This window comes from Emys orbicularis, chromosome 6 (genome assembly GCF_028017835.1).
Source record: "Emys orbicularis isolate rEmyOrb1 chromosome 6, rEmyOrb1.hap1, whole genome shotgun sequence".
Taxonomy (NCBI): domain Eukaryota; kingdom Metazoa; phylum Chordata; order Testudines; family Emydidae; genus Emys; species Emys orbicularis.
Genome location: NC_088688.1, coordinates 76,793,737 through 76,817,869, shown reverse-complemented (window position 1 = coordinate 76,817,869; position 24,133 = coordinate 76,793,737). Strand labels below are relative to the sequence as shown.

General features: G+C 40.8%; 1 protein-coding gene across 5 annotated transcripts in view; it reads right to left on the bottom strand.

Moving 5' to 3' along the window:
• Nucleotides 1-20,985, bottom strand: part of SRFBP1 (serum response factor binding protein 1) — a 114,583-nt gene extending 93,598 nt beyond the window's left edge. For 4 of the 5 annotated variants that reach the window (XM_065406365.1, XM_065406367.1, XM_065406368.1 and 1 more), the window contains exon 1: nt 20,840-20,985. In XM_065406365.1, coding sequence (XP_065262437.1) covers nt 20,840-20,869 — 30 coding nt within the window. In that variant the 5' untranslated portion in view covers nt 20,870-20,985. Of the gene's footprint in view, nt 1-11,550; nt 11,635-20,839 lie in introns of those variants that run through there. The other variant, XM_065406366.1, reaches the window with a different exon arrangement.
• Nucleotides 20,986-24,133: the final 3,148 nt, after the last annotated feature.

The window sequence follows — 24,133 nt, the reverse complement described above, 5'->3', positions numbered from 1 at the left end:
TCTGTTGTATCTGTTCCAAAACATTCCTTTTTTTATTTCATCTACAAGTTTCACAGATTTGCTTCAGTCCTTTTCATATTTTATTTGGAGAGGGTGAATACCCTGCATTTGCCTGGGACTACTATAGATGCCAAAAGATGAAGAGGGCTTTCTGCTGCCCACAAGTATGCTTTGGTATTATTGGCCAGCCAGATTGTGAAACATAGCCGCATGGATAATTTCTGTGTTAGCAAGTGTTTATATCCCACAAGAAAAAGCTCCTCCTCTGAGGGTACTTCTATCATTTCTGTGTATTTGCCTCCTTCAGTAAGAACTCTGTGCCTCACCTGGCGTTTACAGAGTAAGCCAGACAGAGCACAGGTTTAACAACGTTTGATATTGAATTTTGTTTGAAATTAAAAGGGGAACAGTACTTTGCCTTCTACACACAAATTTTTTCTGCAAGAAAAAGCAAATAGTGGGAGTGAAGCCCATGGGAGAGGATAAGAAAGAGAAGGAATAAAGAGCTTCAAATATCCTTGCTAGAGGTTTGATTGACAGTGTACTTTTATATAAAGCTCCTACCTGTGTAGTTAATGCTCCCCCAGACAGCCTATAAGGCCCCAAACTACATGAGATGCCACATATCACTGCCACCGTCTTTTAAGTGCTACTTATTACTGCCCTGGAAGGTTTCAGCAAGTCTATTTTTATGGTTTAGCAACACAGCTGCTCTCACATTGCTAATCCCATTTACTAAAATCTACTGCCTTGTCACAGTACTGATGACTCCTTTTCTACATCTACTAACCAGTCTGTTGGGGAATCTCTTCCCTTCTATCTTGCCCCTTCCCCACCTCCCACTCTCCCATTTGTGTCATCTCTACTTTTAGTTTATTCCAATTCCTCCTCTCCTACATACCCTCTTTCCCCATCAACCTCTCACTTCCATCTTTGGCTCTAGAGATATTTGGACAAATACTGACTCTACCCTCATTCCCTTCCTTCCTTTCTCTAACCAGACCTGTTCCGCAAGGGGCAACATCCTTTCTATTCATCACTTCATCAACTACCCTTTTCTTCTGTACCCTCTGGAATGCCTACTTCAAACAACTAAACATGCTCTCCCACTCCTCATTCCCACTAAAACCTTCACTCTGACTCAGTCTCCATTGCCATTGTATAGTACTGTTCTCGCACCTCCCTTCCCTTAAACTCTGGTAATAGCATTGGCATCCCACTTTCTCACTCCACCTGACTCCAGCTACTCTTTCTCCCCTCCTCATAAAGAAGCACTGCTAACCTCTTCTCAGCAGACTCCTTCAGTCCTGTTTTCCATCACCATCCTGGATCCCCCTCACACACTCCCTTCCAAACTCACCACTGGCAACTTCAACCTCTGTTTCAACACTCTCAGACACTTATGGTACACACATGATGGGTCTCCTTTGATCTTTTATTCTTGACCTGGTATTCATCCAAAACTGCTCTCATTGACCTCTCTAGATGAATCTGTTTCTAATTACTCATCTCCCCATACTAGCATGTGTGTCAGGTCTCTAAGCAATTTTCTCCTAAGCCAGAGGTCCCCAAACTGTGGGGCATGCCCCCTAGGGGGGCACGGAGAATGTTCGGGGGGGACCCAGCTGGGGCCCAGGTCAGCCCCCACAGGGGGCAGGGAAGGAGCTCCGCCCCGCGCCTGGAGGGGGGGGGGAGCGGTGAGGTAAAAAGTTTGGGGACCACTGTCCTAAGCCCTCACAAAATTGGATGCTGGATACAGGCATAAAAGTGATGCTGAAAAAAAAGAGACATGAATGCTGCCTGAAGATGGCTTCCCCAAATATTGAGACTGTATAGGCTATACTTTGAAATAATAAATTGATGTATCACCGAAGTTCCAAATTTAAGAGAAAAATTGTATTTTATCTTAGAGATTCGGATATTCAAGGCCTGTTGCTTTCAGGAGCTCTAAGACACTATTAAATACTTCATTGATGCAGAGTTTTAGTCAAAATTCCTATGATCTTTTCCTGCTTGCTCTGCCCAACAATTGGCTTTCTAATAATTCCGAGTGAAAAGAGTAGCTCCTACAGCAGCACTCTTTTATTCAAAGAAGAAGAAATGCTGCCTTAATATTTCAGAGTTGGGATGTGAATCCTCAGGAATGATTCCCTTGTGCTGGGCAAATTTAGTTTTCCATTGGCTGATTTCATTTGCAGGGCCAGCCCTTATTTTCCATTGAATTGAGGGTTCCTAAAAAATGAGGGCAATTTGGGAAATCTGCAAAAAGAGAAGAGCGCAGAGATGATTCCCAGATAAATAACATTTTAATCAACTTTAAAATCAGTATAGAGAATCCTTGCTTGAAAGTGGTCTATCCACATTAATTTGATATAATGAGATTATTGTTTGGAAGCGGATTAAGCTAAACCCGAACAAGGCACTCTTACTCTAGAATCAGAATATCCACATAGGAAGCTATTCCAGAATTGCTACTGTGCTGTAAATTCACACTTAATTTAATCCAAAATAATTTTCAAGAATAGACAAAAACTATTTAGGGACCCCGCTCATACCTCCTCCAAAAAAGAGCTTTGCAGTATTTTTACAGACATTCGCTAAAATGTTGAGTCTTACTCTGAGCTTCTGTTCCCACTCATTATTACAATTTATCTGCACTGTACACATATCAATGCATCTATTTTTACCATTAATTTATGTTTAATTAGCTTCAATTTTCTGTTTAACTGTATGCATTTCTTATCCTTGGAGACCATTTGAATACAACGGAATTTTAAATTTGATAACTATTCAATGAGATTGCTTAGTGCGGATTCATATTAAATGTGTGATTGACCTCAGACAGGGCCATCCCTAGCCATTTTGGTGCCCTCCGCAGCCCCCCCCCCCCCCTCCGCGGGGAGGGGGGGGGAAGAGGGTGTGGCCCCAGGCCTCCGTGGGGGGGGGGCAGGAGCAGGCTTGGGGGGCAAGGGGGAACCGCCCCCCAGCACAAGCCAGCGGAACTAAGTGGAGCAGGTTGGAACCGGGTTGCTCCACTTCCTGCCGCCTGGTGATTGCAGGGCGGGCCCGACCCCACACTCACGAGATGACGGGAAGTGGAGTGACCCGGCCCCAGCCTGCTCCGCTCTGCTCCCCAGGCTCCCAGCCTTGGGGCTTGGGGGACAGGGGGAACTGCCCCCCAGCACTTGGCAGCGGCGCGGGCTGGGGCCGGGTCACTTCACTTATCGCCACCCGGTGAGTGCAGTCCCAACCCCTGCTGCAGTCCCCAAGGGAAGAGGTGGAGTGGGGGTGGGGGTAGGGCTGGGGCAGAGCAGGGGTGGAAAGAGGCGGGGCTGGGGCGGAGCAGGGGCCATGGGGAAGAGGTGGAGCAGGGGCTGGAGAACCAAATTTCCTAGTGCTCTATGCAGCTGCGTACTTTGCATATGGGTAAGGACGGCCCTGACCTCAGAGGAAGTTTTTTTAAACAAGCCCTGCAGCACATGATATGTCAGCTTCCAATACCCAACTGAGTGAATGAACAGAGTCCTGGATCTCAGACAACAAATTAAGTTTGTGAAACAGAGTGCCTAGATAACCCTGGCTTACATTGTTGTAACCTGGAGATCTCCAGGTTACAAACTCCACAATGATTTTAATGGAGATACTCTAAGAATGATTACTCAAATCCTATGCCACATACGATATTAGCCTTTAATTAAATATGAACTATGAAATGGAAAGCCATGACACCTTAAGAAGCCAGACATTCACAGAACAGAGTACATAAATTCGAGTGGAATACTTGCATTTAAAAACTATGCAAAATTTATCTACAATCTAGTCTAAGTGTTGAGTTCAAATATACACATTGTAGTATAGTGAACAGTGCTGTTACTACAGAAACTGGAAGACACATTGGAGCATTTTCCCAATAAAGCAGATATCTCAGTTAAGTCATTTTTAAAAATAAGTCTAAAAAGACTTAAGTACTATACTGAACAGATGCAAGAGGACATTGAATTTACTCCATGCTTATTTCATCCTAGCCTAGGGCAAGATCCAAAGCCCACTGAAGTCAACACGAAGACTTCCACTGACTTCAGTGAACTTTTAATGATTATCTGGTAACTTCTGTATTAGAGACGAGAAATCAGAACGTCACAGCTATTTAACTCCATAACATGAGCCAAATTGAATGGAAGTTCATCAGCACTGCCCCAATTAGGCAGCAGTCATAATCACTTACTATTATTCGCTCTTAGTTTTCTAGAAAAAAAGACCTCAATAGCACCTCCATTCTAATTTGGAAGAAAAAACTGTAGCATAACCCCTCCTTCCTCTCACAACCACCCTGCATTTTTCTTCATGAATTTGTACACATCAAGCCTGTAATGCAAACTAACAATTCAAAAGCTGAACAGAGAAGGAACTCTGCATTATGCAGATAGTAGCAAGCCATACTGAAGTATGTTGCTTTTCTTCCCCCTTTTAAAATCATTTGTCCTTTACACATGCATATACACCAATAAATTAGTACTGGTAAACTATATTATATAGCATAATCTGTGTGCTGCAGCTATGCTAAAAATAAAAAAATCTACAGCAGTTTCTCATGACTGTGTGTGCGCGCATGTTTTTTTCATTATTATACACTGCCATACCAAGGAACCACAGATGTTTTATTTTATGAGAGCACCTAACTAGCCTACGTGGCCTACCACACACACTTTTATATAAACTACTGAGAGCGAAGGAAAACTTTCCGTTCTTGTTCTCAAGTACAGTAGTTTGATATTGCTTGTGTACAATATAGTTGGCAGCAAAGACTGGATTGCTTTACATTTTTAATTACTTTTGCAATCTGCTGAAAGAAAATATGTGTGATCTGCTGATCATAGTTTGCCGTTAATAGAGTATAACTGATGATGTGGCATCTCTAGGAACTTTAAAAACAGCTGCTGGAAGAGTTCCTAGAAAAAGTCCTGTTCCTCTGAATTCTCTCTCACATGGTATAAATTTGGAAATTTCATAAGCTTTAAAGAGACCTTTTCCTTAGGACATCTAGATGGTCTGTAAAAGAATGTCAGTAATTTAACATTTGAATCATTTTAGGCAGAACTTAAGACCAAACTATAAATTGTTTTTCTTCCAGAAACTGTTGTATTGAGGATTATTTAAAAGGAACAAAAGTAAAACAAAAAGCTTTACATGTATTTCCATAGAGCTAAAGAGGACTGTTGCCAAGTATTTCAGAGGTTTAAAGAGTACATATTTTTTTCTTCATAACACCCTACACATTTATAACACATGCCGTCAAAGCAAAAAAATTATATATATATGCATACACACACACACACAAACTAAAATTTTATATCAGCCCAACTTGGCTAAAGCATGAAAAATACATTTGGTAAAGAGGGAGAATTTGAAACTGCCAGTAAATTTGCTTTAATGATTTCTCATGCCTTGCTTAGTCCTCTAGAGACAAAGTTACTTTGAAAATTATAATTTAGGATTAGTGTTTTTTCCAATCGATAAAGATTCCTCAGCAATGTGATTAAAGAAATGTAATAAAAGGGAAAGATAAGTTGTATACAAAATTATTTAAGCAGCAATATCAACTTTGATGCCAACTATTAACCTTTTTTTTTAAAAAAAAAAATAAAAAGCCTAAGATTCTGTAGAGCAGCATTTCTAAGCTATGGCCTCAAAAAGACCAAACCATTTAAAAAGGGATATTAAAAAAGGTCCCATCTGGTATCTGTCTTTTGACTATTTTTATTTTGGACCAGGAAGATGGGGGAATGTCAGCCCAACCTGATAAAGTAAGTTCTCTCTCTGTCCCGGTCAACACTCTTCCCACACCAGTGTGAACAGGAAAAAAAAAAAAGGTATAAAGTAGGTTCTTCAATGGCAATAGCTTGTCTGAAAAGTTCTTCTTCCCAATGGGTTTATCTAGTGGCTCTCAAACGTTCGTATTTTGAACTTCATCTATCAAAGAACCTCTCCCCCTCAATCTACCTCAAGTTTACAGCCCAAATCCAACACCTTCCGCACAGCATCAACAGACCTTGCTTACATAGAAAAAGTAGTACACTTGTACCTCAATATAACGCTGTCCTCGGGAGCCAAAAAATCTTACCGCGTTGCAGGTGAAACCGCATTATATCGAACTTGCTTTGATCCGCCGGAGTGCGCAGCCCCGCCCCCCACTGGAGCTCTGGTTTACCACGTTATATCCGAATTCGTGTGATATCGGGTCGCGTTATATCGGGGTAGAGGTGTATTAGGTGAGAGAAGAAAATAAATATAAACGGTCTTTAATTCAGCAGTGCAGCTATTTGGTTTTCTCCTCCCAATTATCTATCTATTCCTTTCCTTGGATGAAGAACTAAGTACAATAGTACTTATTAGTACCAGATCTCCTCATTGCCTGCAAATTCCAATCTTCTAACCACTTCAGGTCAGGAATTTGCAGGCAATGAGATGAAAATCTTAATTCACATAAGTGTCACTGCTTGAAGACTAACACTTCACCACTGTGAAGACCAACAGGTAACTACACAGACCATAGTTTAAGACACACTGGCCTTGTCTGTTCTTTCGGTGCATGCACCAAGTATTCAAATAAGGTATCCAAATTGATTTGAATGTTTCAGCAACTCTCTTGACAAAGAGGGAGTCTTGTGAGAGAATGCCTCACATATTAAAAGTTGTTCCTGTTTCTCTAGCCTTAACTGTGAAAGCAAAAAGAGTTCATTACTTTTAACACAACTTCAAGTTTTCATTTTATGATGACAATTTAATATGGTAGTGCAAACTTGGATAAGTGCCACACAAATTGGAAACGGGTCCCAGTGTGGAGCGCTATAGTGAAAACATGAATGAGAAATCTGTCAAGAACCAACTTTGGATGATGGAAGATATACATCATGGAGGATTAACTCTGAATTGTTAAGTATTTAAGGTGCTTCACACTCAGAGTGATTGCATTCAGTGACAGCAAAGTAGTTCCCATTTGTTCAGTTTGTACTGGGATCCATTAGATTGACATTAATAGTGTTAATTGCAGAGTCATGTAAAACTTGCAAGATATAAAGTCTAACGTGGATAAGTAAACAATGTCTTTTGTATTTAATAGTTTAAAACATTTTAGACACTAATCTACGCAGCCCTGAACTATGCAAGTCAGACATCTCAGCTTCAGTTGGAACATATCTCCCTATCATATTTTCCCATCCTTCCTTCAAATTCCACCCTCTACCCCAACGAGGCTGAGAATACATGTTTTTCTCATTATACAGAAGCCAGTATCTCCAAAGGAACATACCATGAAAGAATGTGTTTGGCCACTCAATTTACAAGTTGAGAAATAACATTTCTGGAGAAAAGGAAAGCAAGGAATAAGAATCCAGCAACTGATTTTCTATTTGCTTCTCTCATCTTAGCTGTGGAAATTTCCTCACAACCACTATCTGGCCAGCTCCTGGAGAACAATACTTATCCATGCTACATAGCACAACATACAAACCGGCCTACTCACAAATAAGGGAATGCACAGTCCCCTTTGAGATACACAGATCCCCAAATCAAAACTTCCCTCTGGCTTCACTCTGATTGTCAATCAAGCTTAAGAATTCAACTTGGGCACAGAGAGAATATATTCTGGTGTGTAGTCTGAGGACTCTGAAAGTTAATATATTTGGTCTTTTTTCATAAGTTATGGCTATTTTCACTCGTGTTTTATATGCATATTATTTTTTCTTCTTATATAAGGAGTGATGTAGTTCAATTGTATAACAAATACAAATTTAGAAATTAAGAGCTCCAGCACACCCTACAAACACACACACACACACACACACACACACACACACAAAGCAGTACAAAAAGACTTTCTGGTAAGTTGTGGTCTAATAAATAATAGACTAAAAAATCTGCAGTGAAAATAAAGATGATTTTCACTGCCATTAAGGACACCCTACTATCTCTCAACAGCTCCCCCACGCCACATTTTCCTACTGGTCTTGTTAACAGTGACAACAAGAGAGTGAAAATGGCTATTACAGTGTACTGTTGAGGCCTCAACTGAGATCTGAGCCCTGTTGTGCTAGGTAGGCACTGTTCATAAACTTAGTAAGATTATGTGACAGTTAAACTGAATTCAAGTGTCCCCAGACCCACTTTAGTGCTTTAACTACAAGTTCAGCTTTCCTTTCTAAACATCTCACTGTTGGAAGCACCCCACAGAACATTTCAGAAATTTAGAATGTTAGCTTTTCCCCCCCAACTCTGCTGCTGCAAATATACTATAATAGAACAGCAAGGAAACATGGAAAGTAAAGGGGGGAAAAACCCACCCACGAGAAAGCAGCTTCTGGCCTGGAGCACTAACCCATTATCTCCTCTCCTCCTCAACAAGATGACATGAGAGAAGAGCAACTACTCTCACTGTCCCAATGGCAGGACTCCTCTGGCTGCATAATGCTGATTACAACTCCTACCATCTCTATGGGCCCAAATCTCCTCCAGGCACAAATAGTCATATATTTCCTCATTGCTCAAGTTGCGGGGTGGTGGGGAGGAGGGGCCTTTCTCCAGAGCACATTCCTTATTTAAAATGCTTAATAATTTAAACATCTCTGGTCCAATCCACTAATGGAGTTTTCTATTTCAGCTTGGTCAAGACTGAGCAAGAACCACAAGTCAAGGTGCACATAAAACTTAACCTACACCTTCTGGGAGGTGATTGTAGATCAACAGTTTATTAATCTGAGAGATATGCAGTGCCCACCGTTGTACAGACTTGGATTTAAACCTTTTTCCCAGATCAAAGGGATATTTTTAAAATTAAAATCAAACAAATATAGAGCAATCAAAGTAAGCATGGAGAATGCAAAGATTATTAAACTCAGGAAGAAGGACTGCTTTTCACCCTAACTTCCACATCTGGGAACTGAACAGTTTTGGTTTATACATTCCTTTTAATGGTCCAGTTCTGCTTCCGATAAACTGAATGGGAGTATTGCCTTTGACTTCTGCAGGAACAGGTCCCATCATTTTTAAAACTCAGTTTGGAGAGAATTTATTAGGTAGTCCACAAGATTATTTGGGGGAGGGGGGGCAGGCGCGCACGGTGGAAGGACAGACCACAAAAAATCAGTTAAATGGGTATTATGATGAATGCTTGCATATTCAAACAAAAATGTTGATTATTTTAATTTATTTCCCCTGAACCGTCATATCAGTTTTATCCTGTTTCAGCATGCCTTAGTGATGGATCACCACTGCCAGTTCTCTGGGGATTTAATTCGTGTTACAAAATATGACACCTTATTACAACTGGACTTTAACATGTACATATATGAAATGCATTTTTTATATTTTGTGTTTTTGCTACCTCAGTTGTTTGACCACATGTTCAACACGTTTCCAAAACCTAAGAAACTTTAAAAATAAAAAAAATAAAAAAAATCAAATAAGGCCAAATTCTGTACTTTCAGTCTCTGCAAGTGTGCTGTCCCACAGACTAGAAATAGGCCAATAGTGCCTAAAAGCATTGGTTATGATTAATAAACTCAAATCTTATAACTGTATTTGTGAACAGTAATCAGTTTCACTCTTGTACTCCTCTATATTGCAGATGAAAAACAATCCTTTTTTCCCCCCTATTAAACATATATATGACATAGATCTCTCTAAAGCTGTCATTGACAAGAGTAGTTGCTGATTATATGCTGCCATCTAGCAAAATTTTTCAGAAGAATTTAGTTTATCCACACATACTTTCTGACAGCAGACTATTGTACCTAGGACCATATATTAAAACTTTAGAAGGCTTTGTAAATAGAAATATGTCTGGTGTACTATACATGTTTTCTAATCCTTTTCTTCTTTATTCCTAGAAATATGTTCAAACACAGATCTTGTTTTCATGTAAGTTCCTAGTCATCAATCCATGGACAAGATATTGTTTCAATATAAGATCACTGCAAAATTAGACATAAGAGGAGAGGATGGAGGGGGGAACAGACAATTGCGGCCTAATGAATGTAAACACTGGAAGCATACTTGTATGCAATGGATGTAAGAGTTTACAAGATGAAAGGTTTTCCTTTCTCCCCCCATAAATTACTTTAGTTTGTATTCTTATCACTCTGCTTCTTTAGGGAAAAACAGTTGGGGAGGGTAATATGCACTATAGAGGAAAGAAGCATCTTATTCTCCATATTTCTACTCCTTCTCAAAAGTCCCTTCTCTCATCTTTCCACTTTGCTCCAACTTTCTACCTTCCTCCTCCTTTTCCTGCCTATCCACCCCACTGTGCTACATGGAAATAAAAATGGAATTATCAAACCTATTCAGATGCACATTCAGGGCCTTAGTTAAAATTTTCTGCTGACAGACTACAAATCAACATTCAATTTTTGAACATAGCCGTGTCAGTTATACAGGAGATAGCGGTTTTAAATTATGAATTTGTTTCAAAACTAGTTTTGAAACTCTAATACTTTGAAGTCACACATCATGGAATACTAAAAGATTAGTACACAAAATGTCTGCCACTGTGTTTTAAACAAGTCATGCTCACATGGAAGGATAATTCCACTCTCTCAAAGCATGGGTTTCCTTTTATATGTATAAAATACAAAAGTCAAATATTTGTTGAATTATATCTTTAAAACCCCTTAAGATAGTGATATAAACACAGAATTAAATGACCATACTGAAGATAGAACATTCCAGGTAACACTGCCATATCAAGAAAAGAAAGTGAATTATCCTCTGGAAACATTATGGTATACCTACACTTGAGGTTTTAGTCATGTTTTAACTAATATGGTTGAATATTCTAGTGTAGACAGAACAAATGCTTGCTGCTAGTCATGTTTAAACCTAGGGCATGTCTTCAATGCAGTGTTAACTTGAGGTGTAATCCGAGTGTTGCTCCTAACCTGATTCCCATGCACACACAAAAATCGCTAGCTCAAATTAAGTGATCCTTTAAACTCGAGCTAGCTGGTCCATCAGGGTGGGGTGCTGAAGCTCAAGTGCTGCTGATACTCCAGCTAGTAATGCAGAGAGGACTCAACTACTTTGTGCTGCTAATATAAACTGAATTGCTCAAGTGTTGTGCAGTGTGACCGCCCTTACTTTAGCTAGGCTAACTTGTTAATCCAAGTGTAGATAACTTGAGCTAACACTGTAATGAAGACTGTAGCTAGAGCTGGCAACATATGTTTGTGTTCTGTCTACACTAAATTTTAGAAACATGTTAAGTAACGAGTTAAAACATAACTAAAAATTAGGGCTGCCAAGTGATTAAAAATAATCGCAATTAATCATGAGAGTGATTAATTGCGGTTTTAATTGCACTGTTAAACAGAATACTAATTTAAATTATAAATATTTTCTCTCCAAAGTTAAATATATTTATTGTAATTACAACACAGAATACGAAGTGTACAGCGTTCACTTTATATTATTTTTATTACAAATATTTGCACTGTAAAAAGATAAAAGATTATGCTTCCACTTGTAGAATGTTTAGCATATCTGGCACGTAAATACCTTGCAATGCCAACTACAACAGTGCCGTGCGAATACCTGTTCTCACTTTCAGGTGACATCGTAAATAAGAAGCGGGCAGCATTATTTCCTGTAAATGTAAACAAACTTGTTTGTCTTAGCAACTGGCTGAACAAGAAGTAGGACTGAGTGGACTTTAGAGCCTACAAGTTTTACATTGTTTTGGTTTTGAGTGCAGTTATGTGGGGGGAAATTCTACACTTTGCTCCTGGGGGAATTCTGCACACTATATTTTAAGATTCTGCATATTTTATTTGTTGAAACAGTATATATATCACTCCAGTTTCAATTATTTTGGTAATTTATTTCAAAATACCTGTCAGTAAGTATGGCCGCAACAATACAGAAACAAAAAAAGTTCCCCTGAGAGTAGAGAACCCCTATGATAACCAAGTTCCTATTTCTCTGCCGCCGCCCCAACAGAGCCCAGCAGGGCCCCCCCCCCCCCAACACCCACATGCCCTCCACCCAGAGCCCAGCTGCGGGGCACCCCCCAGCTGAGACACCCACACCCCCTACCCCTCAGAGGCCAGGCTCGTGGCACCCCTCAGCCCAGAGATCAGCTGCAGGGCCCCCCAACCCACCTCAATCACTTTGTATGATTAAGTAGTTCACGCTCAGGGGTTGGCAAAGAGAAAATTAGTAACTGCTTCAGCACTCTTTAGAAGGGGTGTGTGCTCTGAGAAGGAGGTTGACTGACTGGGATTAGGAGTCAGACCATCCTTTGGGAGGAGAGAGGGAGGAAGGAGAATGTTAACAGTGAAAAAGGTCTCATTGAGAAACGTTTAGGAAACAGGTTGAAGAAAGCTTTTCAAAACCTTTCTTTAACCCCTCCATGATGTAGGACAGGGGTCGGCAACGTTCGGCACGCGGCTCGCCAGGGTAAGCACCCTAGCGGGCCGGGCCAGTTTATTTACCTGCTGATGCGGCAGGTTCGGCCGATCGCGGCCCCCACTCGCCGCGGTTCACCGTCCCAGGCCAATGGGGGCGGCGGGAAGCGGCACGGGCCGAGGGATGTGCTGGCCGCTGCTTCCCGCCGTCCCGGGACAATGGCCATTGGCCCGGGACGGCGAACCGCGGCGAGTGGGGGCCGCGATCGGCCGAACCTGCCGCGTCAGCAGGTAAATAAACTGGCCCGGCCCGCTAGGGTGCTTACCCTGGCGAGCTGCGTGCCGAACGTTGCCGACCCCTGATGTAGGAAGTTCTTTATTTGCTCTGCCCAGCCTCTGAAAAAGCCCAGATGTGACAATTGGAGTCCAGGTTCCCTTACACTAATATGACTCTTCTAATCTACTACAACCATAAACCAACAGATTTTTTTAACATTGTTCTCAAACTCTGTCTGTTCAGATATACTAATAATTAAAGGAAAATAGCAACGTAATATCAAAAGGTAGTCAAAACAGTACATCTAATTACAGAAATTAAATCCATAAAAATCTTAATGCAGATTAAAAATGCCTGACACAGATTAGATACAGAAAATGCATCAGATTACTGGACCATGTATGAAACCAATTTCTGAAATTTTTGTATTTTTGTAAAAAGTAAGTTAAACACTTAAAAAAAAAAAATTAAGAGTACCAGACCTTACCTTAGAGCAATTTTGAAAATCTGATTTCACATATACTTCACTGAGGAGATAAATTTCCTCTGCCTCAGTCTAGTTCCCAGCAGGACATCAACACTGTCAACTTAACAACCTGTCAGCTGTCACTTAATGACAGGTATCTCTGAAAACTTTTGAACGTTATCAGATCTCAGATTTTTTGTTTTGTTTTGATAAATGCTTCCAGAAAAACACAAAACAGCATAAACAGTGCTGTTTACTCAAAGAATCTTGGACAAGCTACAGTCCCTATTCAAATAAACTCTACAAGCATACGACTTGTAAATAAACATGGTCATAGTTCAGACTGGATATCCACAATGTGCGTAATTGGGTTCCCAAAATAAAAAGGCATTTGAGAAAAGCAGCTGGGAAATTTCTCTGCTTCCAAAAAGCATCTTTAAAACATTGGCTGGAATTAGTAGGCTCAGATCACCTCCATGATGTATCACTACAGGATGGAAAAAAAACCCGAGCAGGTGACTACAGCATTAAATGACTGTAGACCTTGCTTTAAAAGCCTTCTGCAGTCCCGGAGGTGCCTTTAGTAAATAACCAAACATTTGCCCTTACAGTTCCCAAAACCAATTCAACTATGTCAGCAATTATAAATTACTATTTAAATAGATGTGACATTTAATGTTTCTCTTTGCAGCCATAAAAAAAAGTGTACATTTCTAAAACAAAAAATTAAACAGCTTATCTGAAGCATTTCAATTTGTGGATCGGTATTTGGTTTGGATTTTAAGAGAAGAGAAACACTGGATGTTCAGGCAATGCAATCAAACTAGTCCAATGCTGTCAATTTCCACTATCTCCTGAACATAGGACAGAGTGCTCCACCTGGTCTATTACAATTGCCCATGTAATTTATTTCAGTTTAGTTTCCCAGAAAATATATTTTTTCTATATAACTAATTTTAAATTTTGCTGAGCATCAACAGTCCTTTTTAAGAATACTTGCTTGACTGGTATTCAGCTTAGATTCTCTGCTGAATGCCCAAGATGCACATGCCCAAGATGGAAAATGGTGAAGCTCCTCTCTGCCTGCAAGATGAAGATCTTAAATACAAACACTAGATTCCCTTATAAGAAATTCAGTATCCCTTCTATTTTCTCTTTATAGATTCCTGAAAATCCATGGTCATTCATCAATATCTCATAATACTGCCACAAGATTTCAGAGCCCAGACTCTGTTCCTCCTTATTAGCTGCTAACAAAATCAAGAATCTTCATAATACCCTCTCAAATAACCCACACATTTCCCCCGCATCACTTAGTACCTCCAGTAGTCTCCCATCTTACCTGTATACTTTGTTTGAAAGTGCTTTTTTCTTTAACTACTATTGTTCAGCTCTACCATCTCTTCTCTTCATTTTCTAGCTATATTATCATCCCTGAGTAACTCCAATATGGATTTTTTTCACTGACTCAAAAGATATTTCTAATTTAGCATGTACTAGTGCAATATCCATGTATTCTATAGTCAGTCTTTTGCTTAGTTCCCTAGTGTATAATAATGTATTATGTTAATGAGATCAGGACCTTTCACAAAATGTGTGTGACTTGGGTTTGTTTGATTTTTGCCAACTCATTTTTAAGTTGTATTATTTTTTATGATTACTGCTATCAATTCTGGGACTTCACAAACTCTTCTATTATCTTAAAGACAAAATAATGCAATTTGTGATAACACTAAATGAAACAATTGCCAAAACTGGTGTGGAACACACCTGTCTTCACCACTCATGTTTCCCACATTCATTAGTTATTTTTATTAGGGTGGTTCTACTTTGAAAAGTATCTGTATAAATTACACTCAATCAAAAATATGTTCCCTCTGTGTATTCAAAATCATGTCTACTTACTTTAGGGCCAAAAATAAATTTATATTTTGGTTTGGGAAGATTAGATTATTGGTAAATGTCCAGTTCACCATTCATACAAACCAACGAAAAAGTATTTCTATTGATGGTAATCAAAATTTACAGGTAGGCAACGTAAGAAAACTGTTGCTTGAGAACTTAGTCATTAGTGTTTGATTTATCGATATTTGCTTTGTAAATGTTGACACAATGTTGACAACTTGTGTTTTAACAGTTATAAAGCTTTTAAGTTTTTGAATCTCAATGTCTACTGTCATAGTATAATTATAGAAAGCTTTTAAACTATTTGTTAATGTTTACTGATATTAAATTATAGTGAGATTCCCATTGTCTGACCCCACTCTCCTAAATTCCCACAACTGTGAAAATTTAAACTGATAAAAAAAATTAAAAATGCTTAGACCCTCTAATTATGTGCAACCAAGAAAATTTAAATAAATAAAAACAATCTTAAAATAAACCAATATCTGTTAAAATTATAAAAAATAAAAATTGAATTCTGCCAAGCCTATTTGTAGTCCTTTTTATTCTTGTTAGCACTTGAAAGTCAACACAGCTGCACAGGCAAGCTGGATTCAGTTCTGGCTGATCCATAAACTCATCCAGAATAGTTAACTCTGTTCCAAACAACCTCAGTTATACATGGGTTAATCCTATTAGTTGAATCTTTATTACCAGAATCAATCTGCAAGGAGGAAAGTACACAACAGGACTTTCAAATCCAAGTTAAGAGTTTACATGATTAGCACTTAGAAAAACAGTATCTTTATACTCAAACTGCACAAAAGTAACCGTAGTCCTTTGGAAACTGTGGAACCCCACAGTGAATTGTTTTAAAACACTTTAGAGAGTAGAACTGCAATTTTGTTTTCAAGTACAAATTAATATTTTAGAATCCCAAATCTCAAGTGGGGTAGCACACAAAGAGCGAAGTCACTAAACAGATACTCATGTTTATTTTTCAATTTTATATAAACAGACTGCCTGTTCTATCTGGTTTCTATCATGCTGAATATTTGGAAGTTAAAAGGATAGGTCTGGATCTAGACAGACTTAACCCAGAACCTACCCAACTTACAAGAAGTTAAAAGAATGCAAAACAATTATATTTAATGACCTGATTAAAGTCAGAGGGAGAGTGAGCTTTAAGCTCTAAGGCTCCTATCACTTTAGTGTATAATAGGGATCTGAGTCGGCAACCGTACCCAACCAAACGCGTGATCCCTTGCATCTGTGTCACCCCCTCTAAGGGCTTGTCTACAGACATCTGACCAGCACAGCATTAGCAAATATCTATTCCTGAATAATTTACCATGTTGGCACTCTACTCCAAAATAAGTAATTTTATTCCTGAATAATTACTCTGTGTCCAAAGCAGAGTAGTTATTCCAGACTAAAGTCACTTTTACTGCAGACTAGTGACAACAAAGGGGAATTATACCTATTAGCTAAATTATACCAGAATACCTATTGAAGAATACACAGAATACTTCAACTATCAGTTGCAAGATAGGGGCCCAAATACTATGTCTCATGCTCCCCCTGCTGTCCTGCACATTCACAAGATGGACAAAATCAGATTGCAGGTATTTTATTCCCTAATTTGAAAGCTCTCAATAATGCAGGACCATTTAAAACTGCTGTCAAAATATGACAGTTTAAATTAGGAAGAAATGTTTTAAGAGATTCAGTAATTTGTAACAGAACAAAGAAGTAGAGTTTTTAGTTTTACCGCAATTAATCCAAAAAGAATATCTCCGGAAAGATGAATATCGATTGGCTACCTGTCTCAGTTACCAGTCCCTTCCAGGCCAGGGTCCAAAACATGGATCCAAAGACACAGTTCTCTTTGCTCTCTCGGGCCAGGTCTACTCTATAAACTTACAGCAATATAACTATGTGGCTCAGGGGTGTGAAAAATCCACATCCCTGAGCGACAGTAATTCCAGCCTAACCCCCAGTGTAGCCAGCGCTATGTCGCCAGGAGGGCTTCTCCTGTTGACATAGCTACCACCTCTCCTGGAGGTGGATGAACTATGCTGACAGAAGCTCTCCCGTGGGTGTAGTAGTGTCCTAACTGAACTGCAACTGTGCTGCCACAGTGTTTTAAGTGTAGACCTGCTCTCAGTGATGGATCACCAAAGTGTCTTTTTGCTTCACTTTTTATTTCCCCAGAATTTACTGTATTTGTTTCCAGATGAACTCTTGGGGTTCAGACTCCAGTGTCCTCCTGTCATAAACAGATAGTTAAGGGTTAATGCCTCTTTTACCTGTAAAGGGTTAAGAAGTTCACCTAGCCTAGCTGACACCTGACCAGAGGAACCAATGGGAGGACAAGATGGTTCAAAGGGAAGGAGGAAAGTCCCCTTTGTCTGTTAAGTTTCACTTTGGACCTGAGTGGGAAAGCTCCAGAATTCAGCCTCTTATTAAGTAGTGAGTATTAGTGAAGGAAATAAATAGGTTTATGTTTATTTCTTTGTAACCTGTCTTGTGCAATTAGAGGAATAGTCAAATTGGGTATTTTGGGTATTTTTTTTGTGTAACTAAGGGTTTGCCCAGGGGAACATCCTCTGTGTTTGGAATCTGTTGTCTGTGGGAGTAGCTGGTATGCTAATCTCGCCGCCCCACTGACAGACCTAACCAGAAAGAAACAGCCAAATGCAGTTCAGTGGACTGATGAGTGTCAAAAGGCCTTTAACCAGCTTAAGGCGACACTCATGTCTGACCCTGTGCTAAGGGCCCCAGACTTTGACAAACCATTCCTAGTAACCACAGATGCGTCCGAGCGTGGTATGGGAGCAGTTTTAATGCAGGAAGGACCGGATCAAGAATTCCATCCTGTCGTGTTTCTCAGCAAGAAACTGTCTGAGAGGGAAAGCCACTGGTCAATCAGCGAAAAAGAATGCTATGCCATTGTGTACGCCCTGGAAAAGCTACGCCCATACGTTTGGGGACGGCGTTTCCAACTACAAACCAACCATGCTGCGCTAACGTGGCTTCATACCGCCAAGGGAAAAAACAAAAAACTTCTTTGGTGGAGTTTAGCTCTTCAAGATTTTGACTTTGAAATTCAACACATTTCAGGGGCTTCTAACAAAGTGGCTGATGTACTCTCCCGTAAAAGTTTCCCAAAATCAACTGGTTAAAATCGTCCTTGAAATGTGAAAAATCGTGTAGTTTTTACCTAAGTAATAGTATATGTAAGGGTGCATGTGTTTTATTAATCTGTTTATTCTAAAGTTTAGAAAGAAATCACAGCCAGTGCGGTCCAACACTGTCTGAGATTTGGGGGGCGTGTCATAAACAGATAGTTAAGGGTTAATGCCTCTTTTACCTGTAAAGGGTTAAGAAGTTCACCTAGCCTAGCTGACACCTGACCAGAGGAACCAATGGGAGGACAAGATGGTTCAAAGGGAAGGAGGAAAGTCCCCTTTGTTAAGTTTCACTTTGGACCGGAGTGGGAAAGCTCCAGAATTCAGCCTCTTATTAAGTAGTGAGTATTAGTGAAGGAAATAAATAGGTTTACGTTTATTTCTTTGTAACCTGTCTTGTGCAATTAGAGGAATAGTCAAATTGGGTATTTTGGGTATTTTTTTTGTGTAACTAAGGGTTTGCCCATGGGAACATCCTCTGTGTTTGGAATCTGTTGTCTGTGAGAGTAGCTGGTATGCTAATCTCTCCCAGAGGGTTTTCTTTTACCTTTCTTTTCTTTAATTAAAAGCCTTTTTCTTAATACCTGATTGATTTTTCCTTGTTTTTAGATCCAAGGGGGTTGGATCTGGATCCACCAGGAGTTGGTGGGAGAAAGGAGGGGGGATGCTTAATTTCTCCTTGTTCTAAGATCCAAGGGGTTTGGATCTATATTCACCAGGGAATTGGTGAAGAGTCTCCCAAGGCTACCCAGGGAAGGGAATTAGCACTTTGGGAGTGGTGGCAGCGGACCAGATCTAAGCTGGTAGTTAAGCTTAGAAGTTTCATGCAGGCCCCCACATTTGTACCCTAAAGTTCAGAGTGGGGAAGCAGCCTTGACACCTCCTATGCTGATTTTACATGCCCCCAGTCAATCTAGCTTTTCCTGATGAGGTACATGCAAATGGGGCTCTCTTTGTGTTGGTTCCACAATGCTTAATTTACTTTAGAGACAAGGAGATAAATTCCTTCCCTCCTGTGTGGAAGAAAACCTGCTTCTCCCTTTGTTTGACTACAGACTTTAAAGTATATAATCAGCAAGTATCAATTCTCCATATAGTGTTAATACATACATATCACAATTATATTAATGACCAGTGGGCTACTGGCTTTCATTCAATACCTTACAAGGTATTTTAATATGTAAATACGAGGATAGCAATGTGTTAGATGTAGGTGTTTGTCAGACCTGATAGGAGTTATTGTTACAGTGAACCCTTTGCCAGTTGGCACTGAGAGGATCTTAGGGTCACTGAACGACAGCACCCTTTCTCTTCTCAGCAGCCTCAAGGGAGAAAGTCTGTGCTTTCCATTAGGACATTACCCAGAACATTGGTGATGGCACCCTAATCTTTTGTTAATCTTAATCAGGCTAGCTCCATTTAAGGGCAGCATTTCAATCTGCCAGAAGCCAAAGGGATGCATGTAGTTTTTAAAAACTGGAAGAAACTGTTGAACCTGCTCTTACTTTTAAGGAAAAGGGAACAGCCAACAAAATTACAGAGTCCATCAGGTCAAACACCACTCTGAGCTGCGCAGAAGGGCTAGTACTCATTGCTGTTGGTTACAGCTACTTGGATCAGGATGGGGCACAGCCAATGGAACCCATGGAGCCAGACAACTGCAGCCCATGAGACAACATCTCCACCTGCCACATCTCAATCCCAGTGGTGTCAACATGAAGGTGTAACATGAAGTTTACACCATCCTGTGTCCACCCAATCCAGGTGACAGAGGCAGGACATGGACCAAACATTTCTAGAGGCTTATAAATAGGTCACTACCAAATTCACAGCCATGAAAAATGTGTCACAGATTGTGAAATCTGATCTCCACCCGTGAAATCTGCCAGGGAGAGGCAGGGCTGGGGGTGCCCCACCAGCGGCTCCTATCATGCACTGGGCTCCAGCTGCTAGTGGAGACTGCCATAAGGCCAGCCCTGCTCCCCAAAAGTGATGATGCACCCCCCTATACCATACAGCCCTCATGTCTGCACAGCCCATTGCTCTCCAGCTGCCCTGTTCTGAATGCAGCACCTCTGTCACCAACAGCACAGAAATAATGGTGACAATACCATGACCCCCCTACATCAGCCTTACAACCCCTCCCCCACCCTCTTTTGGGTCTGGACCCCCATGGTTACAACACTGTGAAATTTCAGGTGTAAATATCTGAAACCCTGAAATTGACTATGTTTAAAAGCCTATGATCATGAAATTGACCAAAATGGACCATGAATTTGATAAGGCCACTACTTACAAACACTCTGGGCACCATGGGCCACACTGCCGAGCTACTGAGGCCTCCTCTGACTGGTATTGGCCAGGTTTTGAGGGGCCACAATATACCTGATCCCAGGGCTCCCCTGAAATGGGAGACGAGCTAAAAGCCCAAGAAACAACTCGCCCCAGCCTGGGACCCCCCCATCACTCTCCCTCCATCCACGTGCAGCCCGGGACCCGCCCCGCAGCGCTCTCCCTATGCCCCTCATCGGGGAGCCGCCCCCCCCCGCCAGAGGCCCCCGGGTTCCGAGCCCCAGGAGGGAGCAGCCGGGAAACCGCCGGCGAGGGCCACGTGCAGACTCACCTCATTGTTGAGGTTCAGCACCTGCGCCATGGCGGCTGCCGCTCCGGGCCCCCCTACACCACAACAGCCCACGCGAGCCAGCACCCCCGTGGCGTAGGGAAGCGCGGCCCCGCGGCTCACACTCTTTTCAAAGACAAGAACGAAACGAAACTGCGCGCGTGCGCACTGCTCTCGGCGTTGCGGAGACGCTCTAGGTGGCGTCTCGATGGTGAGGGCCAGTCTAGGCACCGGCGGTATCTCGCTGGCCCGAGCGGACTTGATTGAACCACGGACACCACGGGGCAGAGCTGGAGGAAGTTGTGCTGGGTGCCCTGCGCGGCGGCCTGGGGGGAGAGACTTTTCCTTTGTTTTTCAGTGATTTCAGCTTATGGCTGTGTCAGGACTTTTTATACATTGAATAACGGAGCTTTGTGATTGAGCTCAGAGCCGGTAAGGAGCCCCCAGGCACGCATGGGGGGGAGGGCTCTGTGTCCAGATCCTGCACACAGACACCCTCTCACAGGATCTAGCCCGTGCTATTAGGTCTTTCCCACGGAGTGGATTACAGCCACAATTTGATGGTGGTTGCTGTCATTGTAAGGCGAACATATAGCACTAATAAAAAAGTAATAAGAGCATAACATGCAGAGTGATAAATTTCTTGGCAACTGTTTAATCTAATCCCTGTAAAAAAATAACTTCCTCTAGACCCAAGCTAATTAAAGTACCACTTTTATTGGAAAGAAGAATATGGGATGTACAGTAATTAAGCTATGTAAGGCCTCAACCCTGTAAAGATTTACATACATGTTTAATGTTATGCACTGTGAATAGTTTCAATGAAGTCAAGTTAAGCACATGTGTTGTATAAGTATTTTCAGGATTGAGGCTTAAACTGTTTATCAAGGTTTCATCAAAAGATAGTTTTTCCTTTACTTCAGATTTATTATGCTACAGTGAATTGCCATATTTTTTTTAAATGCAGTCATCTTAAACCACTTTATATATTTCCTGTGTTATTCCAGTATGTTACAGGTTTCACAGCCACAATTGAAAATCAACGTTATTGATTTAGATTTCTACACTTTAATCTGTTGCACTATTCAGATTATGTAAAATCAGATATGAATACACTTGAAAAAATAATTCCAAATATAATCACAGCAGAAATTATTGTTTATACATATATTATCAGTTCTAGGCAATTATTTTGATTACACACCATTAATTAACTGGCCCCTGGATGGCACTGTTGCTCTAAGAATTCTTTGACTTTGAAGACTGAATAATAAGGAAGGAAATCTAAACTGAGTTCAGATACCTCTATAATACATACACTTCAGGATCTAACATTTACATCTACTTATGTTTTGATGTTTGGCTGCTAACTGGTGGCCAGACATACCTTCTAAGTGAACTGCAGATGTACCACCTTAGGCTTGCTGTGAATGTCTTACAAACTCAGCAGAGGATGGCAAGCCAGTACTCGGATGGAAAACCTCCAACTTGAATTCAAGATGCTGCAAGACGTAGTATTAGTGGTTCAGTAGCTCTCTCTTCCATCTGTATCAATACCAACTGTAGTAGAGGAGACCCAGAACCTGTTGTGAGGAGGGGAAAATTAGACAAATAATGACATGATTTAATATTATATTGCCATATAGGTGGCCCCATGGAATTTGCACTATGCCAAATTCACAAATCCAAACACAAAAATCAGAAGTGAAAAAGATAAGGAGTCTCATTTACACGAGGGTCTCTTTACACTGCTGTAGCATTTTAAAGAGATCTTAAAGCAGGTGAAAATTACATTTGCACCCATTTTAAGGTCCCTGTACACAGTGTGTAAGTGAGAATCAAGCCCCTAATTTCTACTGCAACATCAGGTTGGCAGCTGTCATGGTTACAGGACTAACTGCAACTCTGACCCCTTTCTGGTCTCTGTGTGTACCCATTTCAAGTCATATTGTGACATTCCAGCCCAAAACAAGTAAGGGTAAGAAACTTTTGTATTCCCTTTGCTGAACATATTCACTTTTTTCCTCTCAAAAGTCTACAAATTGTCATCTTGATCAGCAGAGTTCCTCAGTTTTCACTTTGCAAGCAGACTTTTGATCTGAAGGCTCAGGACTATGAAGAGCTTTAAAACTAAAAACTAAAATGTTAAAATACAGAACATTTTCAAATGCTTCTGGTCACCAATACAAAGGACAGAAATATGTTGATCTGCCTTAGCAAATCTTGCAGCTGCTTGGTAGGAAGCATATTCTATTAATAGATCCAACCGAGAGCCCTATAAAAAGGGAGTTTCAGTATTTCAGATTAGAGGTAATAAAAGCAAAAGCACAGGTTAAGGTCTCTATATCTCCTTGAGAGAAAAGTGAGGGCATTTTAATAACATTTCTAAGACGGTAACAAAGAGGCTAGGAAAATGATCTTCACAGCAACACACTGAATGTTGTGTGTGGAGAAGGAGTGGGGCAAGATTACATTCTTCCAGGCATGACAGTGTTGTAGTGTTGGGCAGCAACAGACAGGTTTGGGGGTAAAGAGAGAGAGATCTCAGAGTCATTGACATAGAGATGGTAGCTGAATTTGTGCTTGTAGGTGAGATTACCCAGAGATAAAGTGTAGCGGAAGAAGAGAAGGATACCAAGGACAGAGCTCTGTGGACCCAGACAGAAAGCTGGAGAGGGATGAGGAGAATCCTCTGAAAGTCATGATGGCGTGATTAGAGAAGTAGAAGGAAAACTGGGGGGGGGACAGTCGTTAGAGCCAAGGGTAACCAAGATGTCATCAAGAAGAGCCTGGTTAATGGTGTCAAAGGTGGCTGACAGCTTGAGGAGAATGAGGATGGAGTAGTGGTTCTGAGGTTTGGCCAGGAATAGGTCATTAGCACTTTAGTGTGAGATGTTTCAATGAAATGCCAGGAGAAGAAACCAGACTGAAGGGAGATAGGGGTGGTAGTTCATAGGCAAGTGGGGTTGAGGGTGGGATTTTTTAAGTGGGAGAGTCTAAAGCAGGGTTTTGTTGTGAGGGGAAAGAGCTGGAGGACAGTGAGGCTAAGGAGCAGGGTAAGGAAGAATAAGAATGGAGGCAAGGGAGAGCAGGGGATGGGAGGGAGTCATTGGGGCAAATGGAACAATTAGAGGAGCCAGCTGGACAAGAAACTTCTGTATCTATGGCAGGGCATAACTTAAAAGTTAAAAAATAAAGCCCATCAGTCATGTAAAAATATAAAACAAAGTATACCAATTTTAGTTTGATTGTACTCCAATTCAAAAGTGATTTTTGTTTTATAACTTGAATTTTGCA